Source organism: Pelodiscus sinensis, chromosome 5 (assembly GCF_049634645.1).
Source record: "Pelodiscus sinensis isolate JC-2024 chromosome 5, ASM4963464v1, whole genome shotgun sequence".
Taxonomy (NCBI): domain Eukaryota; kingdom Metazoa; phylum Chordata; order Testudines; family Trionychidae; genus Pelodiscus; species Pelodiscus sinensis.
The window spans coordinates 68,290,925-68,307,948 of NC_134715.1; the positions used below are offsets into that span (position 1 = coordinate 68,290,925).

The 17,024-nt window shown below is 43.5% G+C and overlaps 2 protein-coding genes across 3 annotated transcripts in view; one reads left to right on the forward strand and one right to left on the reverse strand.

Annotated features, from left to right (window-relative positions):
- The window catches only part of GALNT7 (polypeptide N-acetylgalactosaminyltransferase 7), a 107,413-nt gene extending 97,236 nt beyond the window's left edge, over nucleotides 1-10,177 (forward strand). For both annotated transcript variants that reach the window (XM_075930203.1, XM_075930202.1), the window contains exons 10-12: nucleotides 198-296; nucleotides 1,619-1,747; nucleotides 7,824-10,177. In XM_075930203.1, coding sequence (XP_075786318.1) covers nucleotides 198-296; nucleotides 1,619-1,747; nucleotides 7,824-7,961 — 366 coding nt within the window. In that variant the 3' untranslated portion in view covers nucleotides 7,962-10,177. The remainder of the gene's footprint in view (nucleotides 1-197; nucleotides 297-1,618; nucleotides 1,748-7,823) is intronic.
- A 3,209-nt stretch (nucleotides 10,178-13,386) lies between these two features.
- On the reverse strand, nucleotides 13,387-15,963 carry HMGB2 (high mobility group box 2). Its single transcript, XM_006126980.3, has 5 exons — nucleotides 15,814-15,963; nucleotides 15,092-15,262; nucleotides 14,690-14,835; nucleotides 14,415-14,589; nucleotides 13,387-13,933 (listed from the first exon to the last, which is right to left on the reverse strand). The coding sequence occupies exons 2-5, from the start codon at nucleotides 15,239-15,241 to the stop codon at nucleotides 13,772-13,774; spliced, it is 633 nt and encodes a 210-aa protein (XP_006127042.1). The 5' UTR covers nucleotides 15,242-15,262; nucleotides 15,814-15,963; the 3' UTR covers nucleotides 13,387-13,771.
- Between the last annotated feature and the right edge of the window lie 1,061 nt (nucleotides 15,964-17,024).

Below are 17,024 nucleotides of genomic sequence, written 5' to 3' on the forward strand. Positions count from 1 at the left end.
TTAAAACTTTCTCCTGAGAATTTAACATCCTTATTTCATTTGATTCAAATTTCTTGCAGTGTCACTTCAAATATCTGTTTATATTGTTAGTTTGGAGGATGATGAGTAGGAAATTCCTTAACTTCTTTGCACTAGAGATCATATTTTCCCAAAATCTACACTAATGTGCAAAATCTCTTTGTTCCTTCTCCCCACAGATCAGAGGCTTTGAAACTGCTTACTGCATAGATAGCATGGGGCATACCAATGGTGGCTTTGTAGAACTTGGACCATGTCACAGAATGGGAGGAAATCAGGTAAGTAGCCTTGTGGTGAGAAGTTTGAAAGAGATAGTTGGTGCAGTAAATAATCATAACATTGTTTCTCTGATAAAGTTGTTCCTAAAACTACCATGTTTTCCCAAAAAAGTAGATAAAATGGGAGGAAAAAAAGTTGAGTGGACTGTACCAGCTTTTATGGGTGGGAATTTGGGATTTGTTTCCACTTAGAAAATATTCCTGCCACCCAATTTGGTGTCTCAGTTATTACTTCTCAGAATTGTGATATAGTTATAGGTGTGCAATGCATTGATGTTCTAAATGGCTTTCCACTACCAGAGACAAGAAATCAAATACAAATTCATTTGAAAGTGAAGCGGAGTTAAATTGACAAAGCTTAGTTCCTAATAGATGATTGTAATAAGACTATTGCATAGCTTGGTCCAAGTCTTCACAATTTTGTCATCTCACCCACACAATGACAAATGCACAACCTGCTTGAGGCAGTAATGTAGCTTAATCTTCTTGAATTGGATACATTTAAATTTTGAAAGTCCATAAATTTAAAAATGGCTCAAAGTAAAATGGTAAGAGCAGGTTAACAAAAAATTTTATTTCTTTCTCTTGCTCGACTGAATCATATTCAGTTAAGCTTTGTCAGTAATGTGGTCACATACAGGATGATAGCCCTGTTAAAATCTTGTTTACTTGGCTCTCAATGTAAAAATGTCACTGTAGTTTAAAATATAATGCAGTACTCTGTGAAAATACATTTTCAGCATATAGCACTTTAAAAAGCCTGTCACAAAGTCATCTCTTTTCAGTTCTAAAATCTTACCTTAATAAAATGCCACTCTAAGAAGTAGAAGAAATTATCTCTTTCTATTTCAGTTGGTAGTTTGACCTCTGTGCAAATGCTCTGTAGTTTTTAAATTTATTATTATCTTGATTTGAAAATACTAGTGAGGAGTCGGACGTAAGTCCAGTGGCTGCCAGCTCTTTGAAAGATAGTGATTATATAGCTGTCAAACCGCAGATTGATTTATCCATCTTGTCTCAGAAGACTCAAATAAAACTTTTTGCATTTATCCTCATTGTTCTTCTCTTAATTTAATTCTCCTATATATTTTGTTTTCTGAGCTTAGAAAGAAGGTATTTGTTATGCTAAATCTCTGATAGTGAAAAGAATATCACCTAAAATATATCATCCCTGTTCAAGCAAAGTTAGGTGTGATCATCATTTCAAAAAAATATTCTGGATGATTTAAATTGTTATAGTATTGCTTCTAAAATTTCAGTTACCTTATAAAGTTCACCTTTTCGGTTTACTGTAATAAAAAGATGTCTTAATTTTCCTTTAGCTTTTCCGAATAAATGAAGCTAATCAACTTATGCAGTATGATCAGTGTTTGACTAAAGGACCTGATGGATCAAAAGTTATGATTACACACTGTAATCTGAATGAATATAAGGAATGGCAATATTTTAAGGTATGTGGCAGAATATGGTTCCAGGGTAGGTGATTTATGAGACTTTTTTTACATCCCATTGTGTTAGATTTGTTTTATTGTGCATAAATCTGGAAGGGAAGTTCTAGGACCAGATTCACTGAACTTGGTGTGGCAAAATATAAATATCATTTTCCTGTGTCAGGCTTTCCCCTTGCTTTAGGAAAGGAATTCAGTCTGAGGCCATGTCTATATGCAGAAGTTCAATTAAGATGCGCAAAATCCATCTACGTTAATTGTGTTGCTGGAGTCCATGTACCTTAATTTGAACTTTGGCATGATCTCCACAATCAGAGGTCAATGGGAGCTATACTCCTGTTGACTTTCCTTATTCCTAGCAATTCAAGGAGTACTAGTGTTGACGGAGGGTGCCTTCAGCATTCAATTTAGTGGGTCTCTACACTAGGGATATTAAATTTAGTTTAATCAACAAGTCAGCGGAATTTCCATCTACTAGTTGATTTGTTGATAGCAGGGGAGCCACAGTGGAGTTAGCTCTCAGGGTTGAGAGCTAATCCTGCTGGAGCTCTGCCTTTTAAATGTATGAAGAGCTGTCAGGCTTTTCATACATTTAAAAGGCTGGAGTGCAGTGGGGGAGGGGAGCCGTCACGAGCTGGGAATCAGCTGTCCTGGTGTGCATCAGCTTTTTAAGAGCTGGTCTTCCCTGCCAGCTCTTAACACATTTAAAAGGCTGGTGCCTAACACTGAGGCCCCGACACAAGCTGGGACACCTGATTCCTAGCTCGTGCCAGTCCCCCACGACTGCACTTCTGCTTTTCAAATTAATTAAGAGCCAGTAGACTCTTAATACATTTACAAAGCAAAGGTGCACTATCTAAGACTGGGCACCAGCTGGGAATCAGCTGATTCCCAGCCCTCTGCCTCCCTTGCTCCCTGTGGAGATGGTCTTGGGGGAACTGGCTTTTAAGCTGGCTCCCCCCAGTATTGGCTTCTGCTCTCCCTGCCCTTGCTGTCTCTGATAGAGGCAGCGGGGGCAGGAAAAAAGTGGCTAGTCAAGTGACTACTCGACTAGTCACTTACATCCCTAGTCTTCACTAGATCCATTAAATTGAACGCCGCAGCGTCGATCTCTGTGTAAGTATAGACATGTCCTGAAGGAAGGTGGATTTTCTTGACACTACCTGCTCTCTCCCAGAATTTCCACTGTAGGAAGGCAGCTTTAAATTCCAACAGGACAGCTATTGCCAAGGAGGAGGGAGCAGGGCCATCCCTACCAATATGCTAAGTAGCACACCATGAAATCTGGGGCAGCAAATAGCTCTAAATCTCATGGTGTCCTAAGCAGCTGTGTGCTACATAAGGGGCAGTGCCAGCTTCAACAGCCAACCCAATCTGCCAGTTGACCCCGTTGAGAGCTGCCCATAGGGGGATGCAGGGCCTGCCCATAATCCACCCTTTTGCCCTAAGCTCTTGAACAACACAGTCTCAGGGATTAGTGAGGGCCTGGTGTCAGCAGCAGAGTCAGGCCTGCCGATGCACTGGCGGCAGTGGGAAGTGAAAAGACCTGGCACCAGCCACTCCATTGGCTCCCAATGTTGTTACATTTCCTGACACCCAGCTGTTCCACCTCTTCCCCTGAGCAACATGGCTGGGAGCCAGCAGAACAGAACAGGCTGAGGCTGGGTCGCTTTGCTTCCCGCCACTGCTGGTGAATGCAAGCGCAGGCCTGCTGCTTCCCTGTCCTGCTCCTGCCCCTCAGCACTGAGTACAGCCCCGCTGCAGCAGGTCTGTGTTCCCCTCTCTCCCACAGAGCAGGTCCCTTTCCCTTAGGGCAGGGTGGGGAATGACTGTGTAGGGCACCAAAACTTAGAGGGACAGCCCTGGGAGGGACAAAAAACTGTTCTCCTTAACCTCTGAGGATAGGACCAGAAGCAATAGGCTTAAATTACAGCAAGGGTGGTTTAGATTGGACAGTAGGAAAAACTTGTGGTCAGGGTGTTTAAGCACTGGAATAAGGAGAAGGTGTGGAACTTCCATCATTGGCGATTTTTTTTAAACACCTGTCAGGGACAGTTCTCAAATGTCATTGCACCACGACGCCCTTCAACAACAAAAATTGCTACATGACACCATGTAGTGAGGGGAGACTGAAGCCTTATCCCACCAAAGCCCGGTCACCCCAGATGGGGAGCCAAGGAACTTCAGCCCAAGCTACAGTACCTGTAACCTGAGCCCTACCACTTTGGGCAGAGAGGGCTTGGACTTTGGTTTCAGCCCTGAGTAGAGGGAGCCTGGCTTCAGTCCCGGGTCCCCGCAAGTTTAAGGCAGCTCTGGTGACCCTATTAAAACAGGGTCCCAACCACATTTTGAGAACTGCTAATCTAGATAATACTTAGTTCTGCCATGAGTGCAGGGAACTGTACTAAATGACCTCACAGGGACATTTCCAATCCTATGATTCTGTGAATATGTGATCATAGCAGCCTCCCTGCTAATGCACTGCCCACTAATAGAGTCTTCAACAATGCCTGAAGCTGGCATAAACTCTTGGGAGAATTTAATAGCTTGAATATGATTTGTAATTTGATTACCTGGCATATCTCTACAGAAATAGTATTCCATTTAAATTACATTTTTCAGCAGTGCTGAGAGAGCAGAGTGAAAGTACAGCAATGCTAGTTCTATTTCTGCTAAATTTAATTAAGTGCATGTGTTATTGTTTGTCTTATTCAGTATTTGGTTTTGTTCTTTTAAGTTAGCTGAGTAAATATTCTCTGAGTAAATGCTGTCTTGTGTTTTCCAAATGTGCGTGGCAGGTATGTAATGCTGTTGTGAAAGATCTGAATTTTTAAATGAAGTATTTACTTCATGGCTTGTAATAGCTGTCAAATAAATATGAATTTAGGTATGGGTACAGGTTGGACCTTACTGTTCTGGCACCCTTGGGACCTGAGTGGTCCCGGATGAGGGAATTTTCTGGACCAAGGAAGGTCCCCTGTCTCCGGCATCCTCACCCCACCACCAGGTCTCCCCTCCCCACCACCAGGTCTCCCCTCCCCACCACCAGGTCTTACAGTCCCGCTGCTGGCTGGGCGACACAGCTGCCCCAGCCCTGATGCCATAACTGCTCATCCAGCCCTACTCCCAGCCCTGCTGCCACAACACCAGTCCCGCTGCTGGCTGGCACGTGGCTCCAGTGAATGTAGGAGGAGGGAGATGCAGACCCCTGCTGCCTGCTCCAGCCCTGCTAGTCCCTCGGTAGCTGCTTGCCAGCTGCTCACACCTGTAGCATTTGGGAAGCATGTGATCCATTGTTTCCTCTCACACACGCATCGCCTCTGCTGGTCACTTACAATATTTGTCTACTATAGTGAATCAGTTATGTGACCATAGGTTTTCAGTAGCAATGTTCCTATACACCACTCAGATATCCTCAAGAAAGATCTATTCAGAATATTCTTTGTCTTTTGCTGACCTTTTTTGATTTAGGGGCAGAGGCTATTTCATAGCCCCACTTCTCCCTGCTAACACTGGAAAAAGGAACACGTGGGAGAACTAAAGCAAATCATCACTTTCACTCCAAATATTTACATTTCTTTGGATGTTGGCATTATGGTTAAAACTTTAGGTGAAACATAAACAGCAGGAACAGATGGTAATACTAAGCAGTACAGGTCTTATTTTCAAACATTTATCTTAAAAAAAAAAAAAAAAAAGTGTATCCTCGATTTTTTTAGATCAAACATTGAAAACGTAGTTTAGAATCTGTTATGCAGAGGCAACCTGTTTCCTATAAGGAAAAACAGGCTTGTATGCAGAAATTGCTGGGGTGTGTGTGCTTTTTTTGTAAATGTGGAATGCAAGGGTGTGAATGTGCCCCTTCCCATGGTCCTTCCCCTCCCCTCCCCTCCCCCCTCTCTCCCCACACACACAGAGCAAGGTGCAGCCCTAGCCTTACTTACTTGGTGACTATGCAGGGGGTACAGTCACATCCTTCTCCCTCCCCCACATATGGGCTTGATACATCAAACATATTTATCTTTGGGTTCCTTTGTCTTTTACATAGAAACATTCATCCATTACTTGTAAATTTTGACCCTCACACACATATCCCAAATTCTCATGGGCCACACACTGAAACATGTTACTGGCTTTCCATTGTTGATTTTCTTTATATGCCCAGGAATGATAATCAATGGAATATATAATTAATTTTTTTGTCAGCTGGATTCCCATAGGTACCACTGGATAGATATCAAAGGTTAGACTAGGGCAGGGGGAAGGATGGGGTCTCTGAGGCTCAGTGCTGCCCCCCCCCCAGCATTGGGGAGCCCAGGCTGGTATTTCACCCCCTGCTGTCCCACTACGGAGCTGGAGCACACAAAATCTATTGGGCTAAGCCCCCATAGGCTCTGGTGTGCGAGGAGAATATGGAGAGTGTCTTTCTCCTTCTCAGTCATGGGTCACATCAGAGAGGAGAATGGGTTTTTTTGTTTTGTTTTTTGCTTTTCACTTGTGTGCGGCCTCAGACTGATTTTTTTTTTGGGGGGGGGGGGGAGGCCTCGAACCAGAATAGGTTCCCCACCCCCTGGCTAGGTGTACAGTTATTACATATGCTTCTAGAACCATTTGATCTTTGTTTAGCGTAAAATTTACCAATTTCCACCATGCCTTTATTGTCTCTCCCCTTCTGTAACATTTTCCCTCAACAGTTTTCTTATTTCCAAAAGCAAATTTCCTTGCATACCTTCCCGGATTATTTGAATGACCAATTTGCTGACTTATTTCCTGGGTCTGTGTACAGGCTAATGCTAGGGACACATTTTCTTGCATTGATCCCATAAATCCTGCTAACAGTAACAAATCCTTTTTCCCCTGCTGTTGCAATACTGGCAATATTCTAGAAAATAATTGTTGTCCATTCCTAATTTTGAGAAGGCTGCACTAGGCTTTCCCAACTCTTGTATTCAGCTGTAACATAAATGCTCAGTCCTGATTCACGCTAACCTGGGAGCTAACTTCCTTACCGACTAATCGAGTAATCGATGGAAATTCCATTGACTACTCAATTATCTTACTAATCACAATTTAATATCCCTGACCTTTAAGAGCACAGTGAGGAAGCTGCCCTGTAGTCCCATGTTGGTACTTTCACCCTAAGAAGAGATATAGAAACCTCTCTCTGCCTCCCCACCCTTGTATTTGCACACACAGCAGGTGGCTCATCTTCCTGGGTAACTGTTAATCCCTTTATCCCTCCCTGTGTGTGGGGAAAACCCTTGCACAGGGGCTGGGAGTGTCTCCTCCTTGAGCCAAACCCAAGCTCCAACCCCTACCCCCACACGGGCTGGCAGCTTCTCTCCCTGAGCCACACCCCAGATCCTACCCCCTCTGCACAGAGACTGGGAGCGTCTCCCTCCCTCTGAACCAAATCCTAGCTCCTACACACACACACACACACAGAGGCTGGCAGCATCTCCCCCAGAGCCAAACCCCAGCACACACCTGATTTCCCTCCCCAGCTCCTCTTCTGCTTCATCTTAAAGTTATTTGACACACACACACACACCCCTCGGCCAGTCAATTTTAGCACCTTGTCCACCCCCCTTCCTGCTGTGATTTGCCCCAAACCTGTTTTTAATGCTTGTAAAGGGCCAGAAGCAAAATCCGGGTGAGTACAGCAGCTCTTACTAAGCATGCTCAGTTCCAGTTAGCATGCTCAATACATCCTAAGTAGCAAATTCTGACAGGCTGCTGTTTCTGTCATTACAGCACCGTTGGGGAGGGGCTGACTCCCTACCTCATGTTTGGCAGACCTTGGGGGATTTTGGAGGGGTGCGTTCACACCCTTCGCACACACATACACAGCCCCCCATGTACAGGCCTGAAGAGATGTGGCTTTTTAAAGTGGACCAAGTGCAGCTGCTTACCTTTTTGTACTGTAACATTTCAAGATATTGAAATATAGGTCTGATTTGTGATATTATTAATGCAGAAATGGGACTTTCACAGGGACCCTAAGTAATTTGTTTTTAAACAGCTATACATATTAGATGGGGGGGGAAATGTAAGTCTGTTTGATTATTTTGTTTTCCAGAATCTGCATAGATTTACCCACATTCCATCAGGAAAGTGCTTAGATCGCTCCGAGGTCTTACACCAAGTCTTTATCACTGAGTGTGACTCCAGTAAAGCAACACAAAAGTGGGAAATGAACAACATTCTTAGTGTATAGACAAAACAAACAAAAACCTGGCCTACTGAAACATTAATTTGTACAGGACTGAAAATAACCTGAAAACTGCTGCAACTATTGACTTTGTACAGCTGCGAGCCTGAAATCTCCCGACTTGGATGAAGGACATAGATGAACTGTGATATTACACTAATATTATCATCTGCAGTTAATGTTTACAAAACTGCTTTTACCTTAAACTTTGTAGATGTTTACATCTTTTTGTTTTAAGAGGTTGGGGATTTAACGTGCTCTTAGCTATGTTTATATGAACAAAGTTAAAGGCACTGTCGTCTTCTTTGGGATTTCACTCAGGGTCTGAAGGCAGTTTTTTTACACACACTTGAAAAGGTTGGCGTAACCAGATTTTCATATAACATGGTGATTATCAACCTGTTGTATCGTTTTATTTTACATCCTAACAAGCACTGCCACGGGTTGCTAGCCAGAGTGGCCTTCTTTCATAGTCATGCTGCTTTTTTGGAAAGGTAGATTTTCAACATATTTAGTGCCTCTTTCATTTCTCTCTCTATATTACAAGAAAAACATTTGATGTTACGTGTAGTATGGATATGTTGAAACATCTTGGTGAGGATTAATTGTACCACCTGCGTAATTATCAAAGATAATTTTGTGTTGCCAATGTGACTGCTGTATTTACCACACATTGGTATGGCAAATAAGGTACAGACCACTTCAGAAATGCTGTAGTGGATTTTAAAAATATTTCAAAATTCCTCTTTTGAAGCTAGGAGCTATAATTTAATTGAAACTTTTTTAATAAGCTGAACCAAGTACACCGAATAGCATTTGGATGCATCAGGTATATTAGTGTCTATAGCAGCACTTTTGTTGGTCAGAGGTGTGGAAAAAAAATACACATGACTGAAATAATTTTCACCAATAAAAGTGCCGGTGTGGACAGTCAGTGGAAGAGCATCTCCTGCCAATATAGCTCATTGAAGATAGTTTAATTATGCTGACATGAGAGGGGCTACAAAGGAGACCTTACAAAGGAGCGCAGCTACAATGGTACAGCTGTGCTGCTGTAAATCCACGCTATAAGTGTAGTTTTAGACAGCATGAAAGCAATTAAACATTTCTTTTCTTTGCAATATTAAAAAAAATGAATCTGAAGCATTATGTGATACATCTGATGAAGGGAGCACTCTGGATTATAGCTAAGAACTTACAAGCACTAACTTCTTTGTTGTATCATGCCTTACAAACCTCTGATATATTTTTAAGCTAAAGCTGCACAGTGTATAAAACTAAAAATGGTCCAGTATTTTGTGACATAATTAATATAAATTGAATTCATCTGGAGGTGAACTAAAACTTTAAAAAGAAAAAAAATCATTCTGATTAACATGGGAGGAGACTTTAAAGGGGCACTGTCAACTAGTTTTATATCCAGATTCTGAGACTATTAAGAGTTGATGACATCACGAGTGCCTTGACTTAATAGGAACCCTTTGCACCTCACAGGATCAAATCCTGAAAGTACGTTTTAGAACCAAATTCTGCCCTCATCTGCGGATTAGCATGTATCTATCATTGAAGTTGTGTGTCATATCTAAAAGCTGAGTATGACCTTTATACAACTATCTATATATGTTTTAGCAATGATTTGGGATTTTCTCTGGTTTCTTTTAACTTCTCAGCTGTCCTATTAAAAGGTGTGAAAAATAAAATTAGAAAATAGAGGAAGAAACTGGAAAAAGGAGAATAAGGGTATAGGTAACTTTATACGTGTGTATGAAAACTGACTCCATTTTTTTTGTTGGGTAGATTAATCATGTTACTATGCATCAGTGAAAAAAAGGTGGCATATAAATAGTGGAGGTGTGTATTTTAATGGGTATTTTGTGCAATTCATTAAAAGATACTGTATGTGCATATGAATCTGTATTTGAAATTGCAAACTACAAAACATGAGAACATCGAAAGCTGTGGCTGTAATGATTTTTCTTATTGTAGCCTGCTTGGGAAAGAAAATCCCCTAACTTGCTTTGTAAACGGATATCACTATGCATTTCTACACATTTTATAAATTTGATTTATGCAGATTTTGATACACTGTATGTTTCTGTAGAAATTGTATAAATCTTCAGAAATTTTATTAGGGATAAATTTGGAAAGCCTATGTGCATCTTAATTCTGGGTTGCTTGTTTTCTAGGTGAGGAAAATAAAATATTTTAACTTGTGGGTTTGATATGCTTCTGTACATATACTGATTTAATATAATTACAGAACTTTTTCCCCCTGAATCTAAACTAATTTAGGCATCTTCAAATGTTGTATATTTTAAAGTACTTAAAACAGTGCTTCGCAAAGTGGGCCACTCCCCTTGGCTGGAAATTGTAAACTAGAGCCTATGGGAGCTGAGAAGCTCTGTAGCTATGGACCCTTTAGGTAAACAAAGCAGCCTAGGCCCACTAGCAGCTTTCTCAAAGTGGGCCATGGGCCTGTTTTGGGAAACAGATTTAAAAGCAGAGGATGCTGTTTTACTTTTATTCAAGTGCCCATTGTCCCAGAAGTCAATGCCAGATCTTCTAGCTCCTTCTGTACTGCACAGCTGGACATTGTACTCTACCATCCTGAGCTGATTAGACAAGAAATGAGTGATACCTATTTAAAAAACTTCTTCCAATGCTGTTGTGCCTCTAGGATATCAGCTTATTTTTCTAAGGGAGAAGAATATAAAACTAACACTCTCACACAGAGTCTGGCAAAGGCCATGGCAGTGGATGAGAAAGATTCCTGACCTCAAAAACCTTGACTTCAAGCTTCCTCTTATCCTAGGAAGCCTCTGATACCAGTAGAATTATTGTACCAGGGTAGAATAGGTTTCCTTAGGATATAGAACTTCTGACATCAGGCAGTTCCCTACACCAATCTGCTCAAAGGTAGACTTTTACATTTCAGGGATGCCATTGAAAAATGTCATAACTGAGGAGTTCCATTCCAACTCATTCTTTTCCCCAGTTCCAGTCACATGCCTGCAGCTGCTACCTATCTTTTTCAATGACAGCCTCCCCAACTTGGCTATCTTCAGAATCTAGACCAGCAGCTGCACCTCTGAAAATATATCCAAGATACCTCAATTACACCACCAACGTGGTGGTATGAGAGTCTACACACAGCACCAATGTGACCCCATTCAAGACAAAAATGTCATCTACACCTTGATATGGTAGTACAAAGGAATGCTTACACTAGGGTTTCTTCTCTAAATCTTTGCTGTCAACAAGACTTTTATGTTCAACTAACTTCAAAATTTGGACCACTCATCCAGCCCTGAACTTGACAGCAATTTGCAAGTCAGTGTGATTATGGCATATGCTTTTTAACTAGCAACAGTAAATGTTACCACCTCCTCTGAAATTGATGGTTTGAATGGAATCTGCAATAGATGGGGACAGATTGAAGGCCACAGAGTGTTAATGCCACACCTGTGGGAATTACAAATTAAACTGAACCAAAAGAATGCCTACTAAAGGAGCAGAATGGGGAGTGAAGTGGATTTTTGAGGTGAGGAATAAATATTCCCTAGAACATTATACATTCCATTAGGGCCCATTGGAGAGATGAACTGCTTTCTGTCTTATGGTCAATAGTGTATCTAATGAGAGAACACGCCTAAATGTCCTCCACAAAGACCTGAAGTCCAATCTGAAGCCTGAATCTACCATGCCGGGATTCGTGGGAAGCAAAAAAAATCTGATTGAAAACAAAATATGACCTCATTTCCTCACTACCACTTTGCGTGAGTAAAAGTTGAATGGTCATCTTTTCAGCAAGATGCAGTGTTTCAAGCAAGATTAATTCTTGTAGGATTAATTTTACTATAATGGATTGCATGAAACCCAGTTAACAGAAGTGGTGACAAATTTTACCGTGATTTCTGTACAATCTAGGCTATCTTGGGTACTTATAGCCCTTATTTCTGTATTTATGTGCCTCACTCTTCAAAACTGTAGCACACAAAGTACTATTATCCACATTTCACAGTGGGACTTGATGCACAGAGTAAGAGCTAAATTTCCAAAATGCCTGGACAGGTTAAGCAAATACTAATTGCTGTCAATGAGTTCAGGGCATAGGTGCTTTTTGAAATTCCCATGCAGTAACTGTATTTGTGTATAAGCACCCAGTGGCCATTAGTCATAAAACAAGCCAAATCCCAGGTTTGTGCTCTACGCACTAGTCCCTTGAATTTCCGAATCACTAGGAAAACATGTTCCCCAGAATTAGTGATAGCTATACGCTTCCACCAGACATGGAAATGTAACCACTGTTAACATTACCAAGATAGTTTTTTTAAAAAACTACACCTTTATTTTGTATGGGATAACTATTGGAATTTATGGGGAAGAGAGTAGGAACATATTCCTGAACTTGCCATAATACTTCAAGTGCCATCAAAATGACTTTGGAAAATCCCTTTTTAAGGGACTCAGATCAGTTAAGCACTAGTATATAGTTAAAACTAGGAAAGTAAAAATAGTGATAGAATAAGAGGATGTTACCTACAGAAAAAAATTAAGAAGCAAAGCTGTGTGCCTTTTTTCATTTTACCTGTCAGCTACATTTTTATATTTAGAGCAAAGCCTTAACACCCTACCTCAATCCACTGTCTGTCTGGGGCCTGCAACACCAAAATACCTTCTACACTAGAAGTTACTATAAGGACAGTCTTTCACTCAAAATGTTAATTTTAGGGGGTTTTAAACAAGGATCAGAATTAACATTAAGTCTCTGTATTCTCTCCCCCTACCCCAAATTGTTTAATATTAGGGTGGGGGGGAAAACCTAGCTTATTTTGGCAGCAAAGACAACCTTTGGAAACAATGTTTTCAAACACCCATTCAGGTATTTTCATGGAACAGGAAGAGACCTCAGGAGGTCATCAAGCCCAGTCCTCTGTCCAAAGCAGGATCAATCCCAACTAAAATATCCCAGCCAGGGCTTTGTCAAGCCGAGACTTAAGAACCTTTAGGGATAGAGATTCCACCACCTCCCTAGGTAACCCATTCAAGTACTTCACCACCCTCCTACTGAAATAGATTTTCCTAATATCTAACCCAGACCTTCCCCTATTTTACTTTGCTAAAATTGACAACTTGTAAATAGAATCAGAACGGAGAACCCAGTTTCAAGCAATGTTTTTTTAAGCTCTGTGCATGAGAACCTGAATTCTTGTCCTGCCACTTCACTTACTACTATCTCAAAAGTTCCTATAAATACTATTTAGAATCCGGGCCCCATTCCTGTAATGCATTCTAGATTAGAATCCAACATGAATTTCTAAGTAAAGGAAGTTTAAAATGTTAAATATAAATACCTAAGTGTATCCATTTATTGCTTTATGATCTTGAGGTATAATAGAAGCTTTTCCAAGAGAGAAACAGCAAAACACAATAATGTACATCATTTTATTACAAAATTGTTAAAAAAGTAATACAATGCAATAGTCTACAAAATATAAGGTCAGCTATTATGCTACTTCCTATGTTTTGCTCTGCTAAAAACATCAGACTATCTACCCATCACTGAATTTCAAAGAAACCATTAAATATGCAGAAACATTCCACAACATCCATTTTTTGTTTAAGAACCTAACTGTAGCGGCCATCAGCTACTACTTACATTAAAAAATATAGGTCTCCCTACAAAGAATCACATTACCTATACACAATTCTGTACAGTTTTTTTTATACTGAAGCTAACAATGAGCTGCACTTGAGTTCACATTCTTAGCAAAATATTGGACTTTGAGCACAAATCTTTACAGCAGAACATCCATTTACTCTTCATCTTCCTCATCCTCCTCTTCATCTTCCTCCTCATCTTCATCCTCCTCATCTTCCTCTTCTTCAGGCTCTGCCTTCTTCTTTGATCCTGTAGGCCTACCAGGACCCTTCTTTCCTGCATCACTCTTACCCTTGGCACGGTATGCTGCAATATCCTGAAAAATGTCATTAAGTTTCAAGTAATGAATTAGGTTCTCACAAACTCCGAGACTAAACACTAATTTAACAATTGTTTCCATTATACTTAAGTGTACAGCTTATGAATTGCATCCTTTAAGACACAGGGTCTCAACCTGGCATTTATGACTCGCCTCCTAAGGGATCTCTAAACCAGATTTCAGGACCTTCCTGCTTCATGTGTCCTGTATTTTAAGATGGGTGTTTTGGTGTGGAACAGACTGAGGACTACTGCAATATCTGGTTTGATTTTTACATGTGTGCATGTTCCCTCCCATAGTAAGACTTTGTCCAACCCATCTTTATAGGAATTTAAATTTCTTCAGTTTCCTGTTGCATAGACTATTTAAGATTGTGAGTCAGCAAGGGTTTGGTTTTGTATAATACATATGAATGAAATGGCAGTGGCATGTTCCTAACTGTTCAAACTTTGGACTACATATACATTCTTGATTGTACCTTTTCATATTTCTCCTTTAGTTTTGCTGCCTTCTGTTCAAATGGTTGTTTATCTTTGGCTGACTGCTCAGACCACATTTCGCCTAGTTTCTTCGCAGTATCCCCAATAGACAAGCCAGGATGGTCACTTTTGATCTTCGGACGATGTTCAGAACAAAAGAGAAAGAATGCAGATCTGATCAGGGAGAAAGAAAAAAAAAAGATAAAGGTGTCACACTGACCAAAACTAAAAAAAAAAAAAAAAGTTTTCATTCCAGGTTGAAGACAACACTTACGGTGGCCTTTTTGGAGCATTAGGATCCTTTTTCTTCCCCTTCTTCTCGCCTTTAGGAGGAATATAGTTTTTCATCTCTCTGTCATAACGAGCTTTATCGCCTTTGGCCAGATCCTCAAACTTTGATTTTTCTTTTGCAGACATGGTCTGCAGACACATTGCAAAAAGAGGCATTAGATCAGCTAAAGGCCTGGTGACTCATTAATGGCTAAGCAGCAGCTGCACCCGGGAATCCTTTTCTTTCCCACAAACCCTCATGAAACAGGCTGACGAGGCGATGGGGGAGGGGGAGTTACGCTTCGCAGACACGAGACCGCGCGCCGATCTCCAACGAGCTAGTAGGGAAGCCCCGCCCGCCCCGAGGTGCGGCCTAGGCAGTGGGCGGGCCCGGGCCCTCTCTCACCTTCCATCTCTCCGAGCACTTCCGGGAGAACTCGGCGAAGTTGACCGAGGAGTCCGGGTGTTTTTTCTTGTGCTCCTCGCGGCAGGTCTGCACGAAGTACGCGTACGAGGACATCTTCCCCCGCGGCTTGTTGGGGTCGCCTTTGCCCATGGCGGGACCGGTCACGGGGCCCTTGAGGAGACGCGGAGTGAGGAACGGGGCGGCAGCGCCTGCAGCAAGGCGGAGCCGAGGCCCCTCCCTCCTATCCCAAGCGGCGGCTTCCCGCCTAACCGCCCCCCGGCACGGCCCCTCCCTCTCCCGAGGAGCCAAGCGGCCTCCGACTCGAGTAAACTTCCACGGGGTGGGGCGGCCTCACCGGGACCAACAGGCGCCTCCACCCCTCCCCCACCAACCTCGCGGCGAAGCCGCCAACCCCCCCCCCCCCCCGGAATGACACCGCGTTCGTTCTCTCCCCGCTTGCACCGCGCCCTTCCCCCCACTCAGGGTGCGTCCCCAACCGCCGAGCGCTGCGCCGCCGAACTGAAGAGCCAAGAAGTTCTCCCCCCCCAAGCGAGCCCTCTAAACCCAGAACAAGCGCCCACTGCGCCGCAGAACCGCCGCCACCCTTCCCCCCCCCCCCCGATCCTCGCTTGTCCGGTCCCGTCCGACCCCCGCTGGCCCCGTCACCAGCACGGAGCGGCGCGGGCGCTCCTCAGGGCAGGGTGCAGTTGTTGGGCCCTTGCCTGGTGCGGTAAGAAGCGGCGATTGCGAGGCGTGCGGCTCTAGCGCTGGGATCTGCTCCGGCTGCCACAGCCAAATGGTTTCTCTCCGACGCACTTACAGCCTCTTGTTTTCCACAGTCCTACCCGGCACAGCAACTTGACCCACAAGCGCCTTCAGGTCCGCCTACGCGACATCCAATTGGCTCCCTTACCCGGTCGAACGGCATACGGTCACGCCCCCAAGCTTGGGAGTGCAATGGATTGGTTCCTGCCTCTCTTTACGTCATTCTTAGAGCAGCTCCTAAGTTAGGTCGAGCCTCAGGGGTTCGTTGGCTCCTGTACTCGTTGGAACCGGTTAGGGAGAGGACGGAGGCGGGAGTAAGAGCTACAGCACCGATTGGAGGAGAGCAAACAGTTTAAAAAACCGCGGGGACTTCGGCGATTGGCCGTAATAGAATACCCGCGCTGCGATTGGACAGAGCGGCGCGGGGTAGCGTGGTTTAAAACTACAAAGGGAGGGTGTTGGGGGTGGGTGATGCTGAAGTGAGAAAAACAAGAGGAGGTGACTGAGGAAGGTGCGGGAGGCGGGCAGGGCTTGGCCGTCTGCAAGGAGTGACGGCCGTGGGATCAGCACGGGGAGTAGGGGGACAGGTGTTTTAGGAAACTGACTGTTTGCCTCCTGCGAGCCGTGAGCAGAGGGGTTTGGGAGCACAGCCCAGGCCTTAGGGGAGGTGCGGACCTGGAGTAGCTGCTGGGGACGGCTCCTTCCCAGCATGCCCTGCTCCCTGTCCAAGGCAGTAGCTGGCGCAAGGTGGAGTGGAGCATGTCGGGACTTGTAGGCCTCTATGCTACCCTTGAACGAAAGTGCTCGGCGGCTGGGTTGAAAGCGCCGCGTGCCTCCTTAGCATAGTCGGTGACTTCTCCCACCCAGACGTTGCTGGGGGGGCCGCAGAAAACGGTTTTGTCTTTTGTAAACTGAAAAACCCGGAGTCCTATTCCCTTCGCCCCCGTGATGTTTCTGATTCGCTTTTCCTCCCTCGCAGCGTTAAATGAAAACGCGTTTCCCGCCGACTGGGTGCTGTTGGTTCCCTTCTCCCTCGGCGTTTCTGCCCCCTGGGATCGGTGGGGATGGATTTCAGTGGCAGGCCCTCGCTTGGGGAGGAGAGATTTGAAGAACTGTGCGCGAGCCTGGCTGACGGTTTGGTGGGAGAGGGGAATGCAGGAAGGCCTGG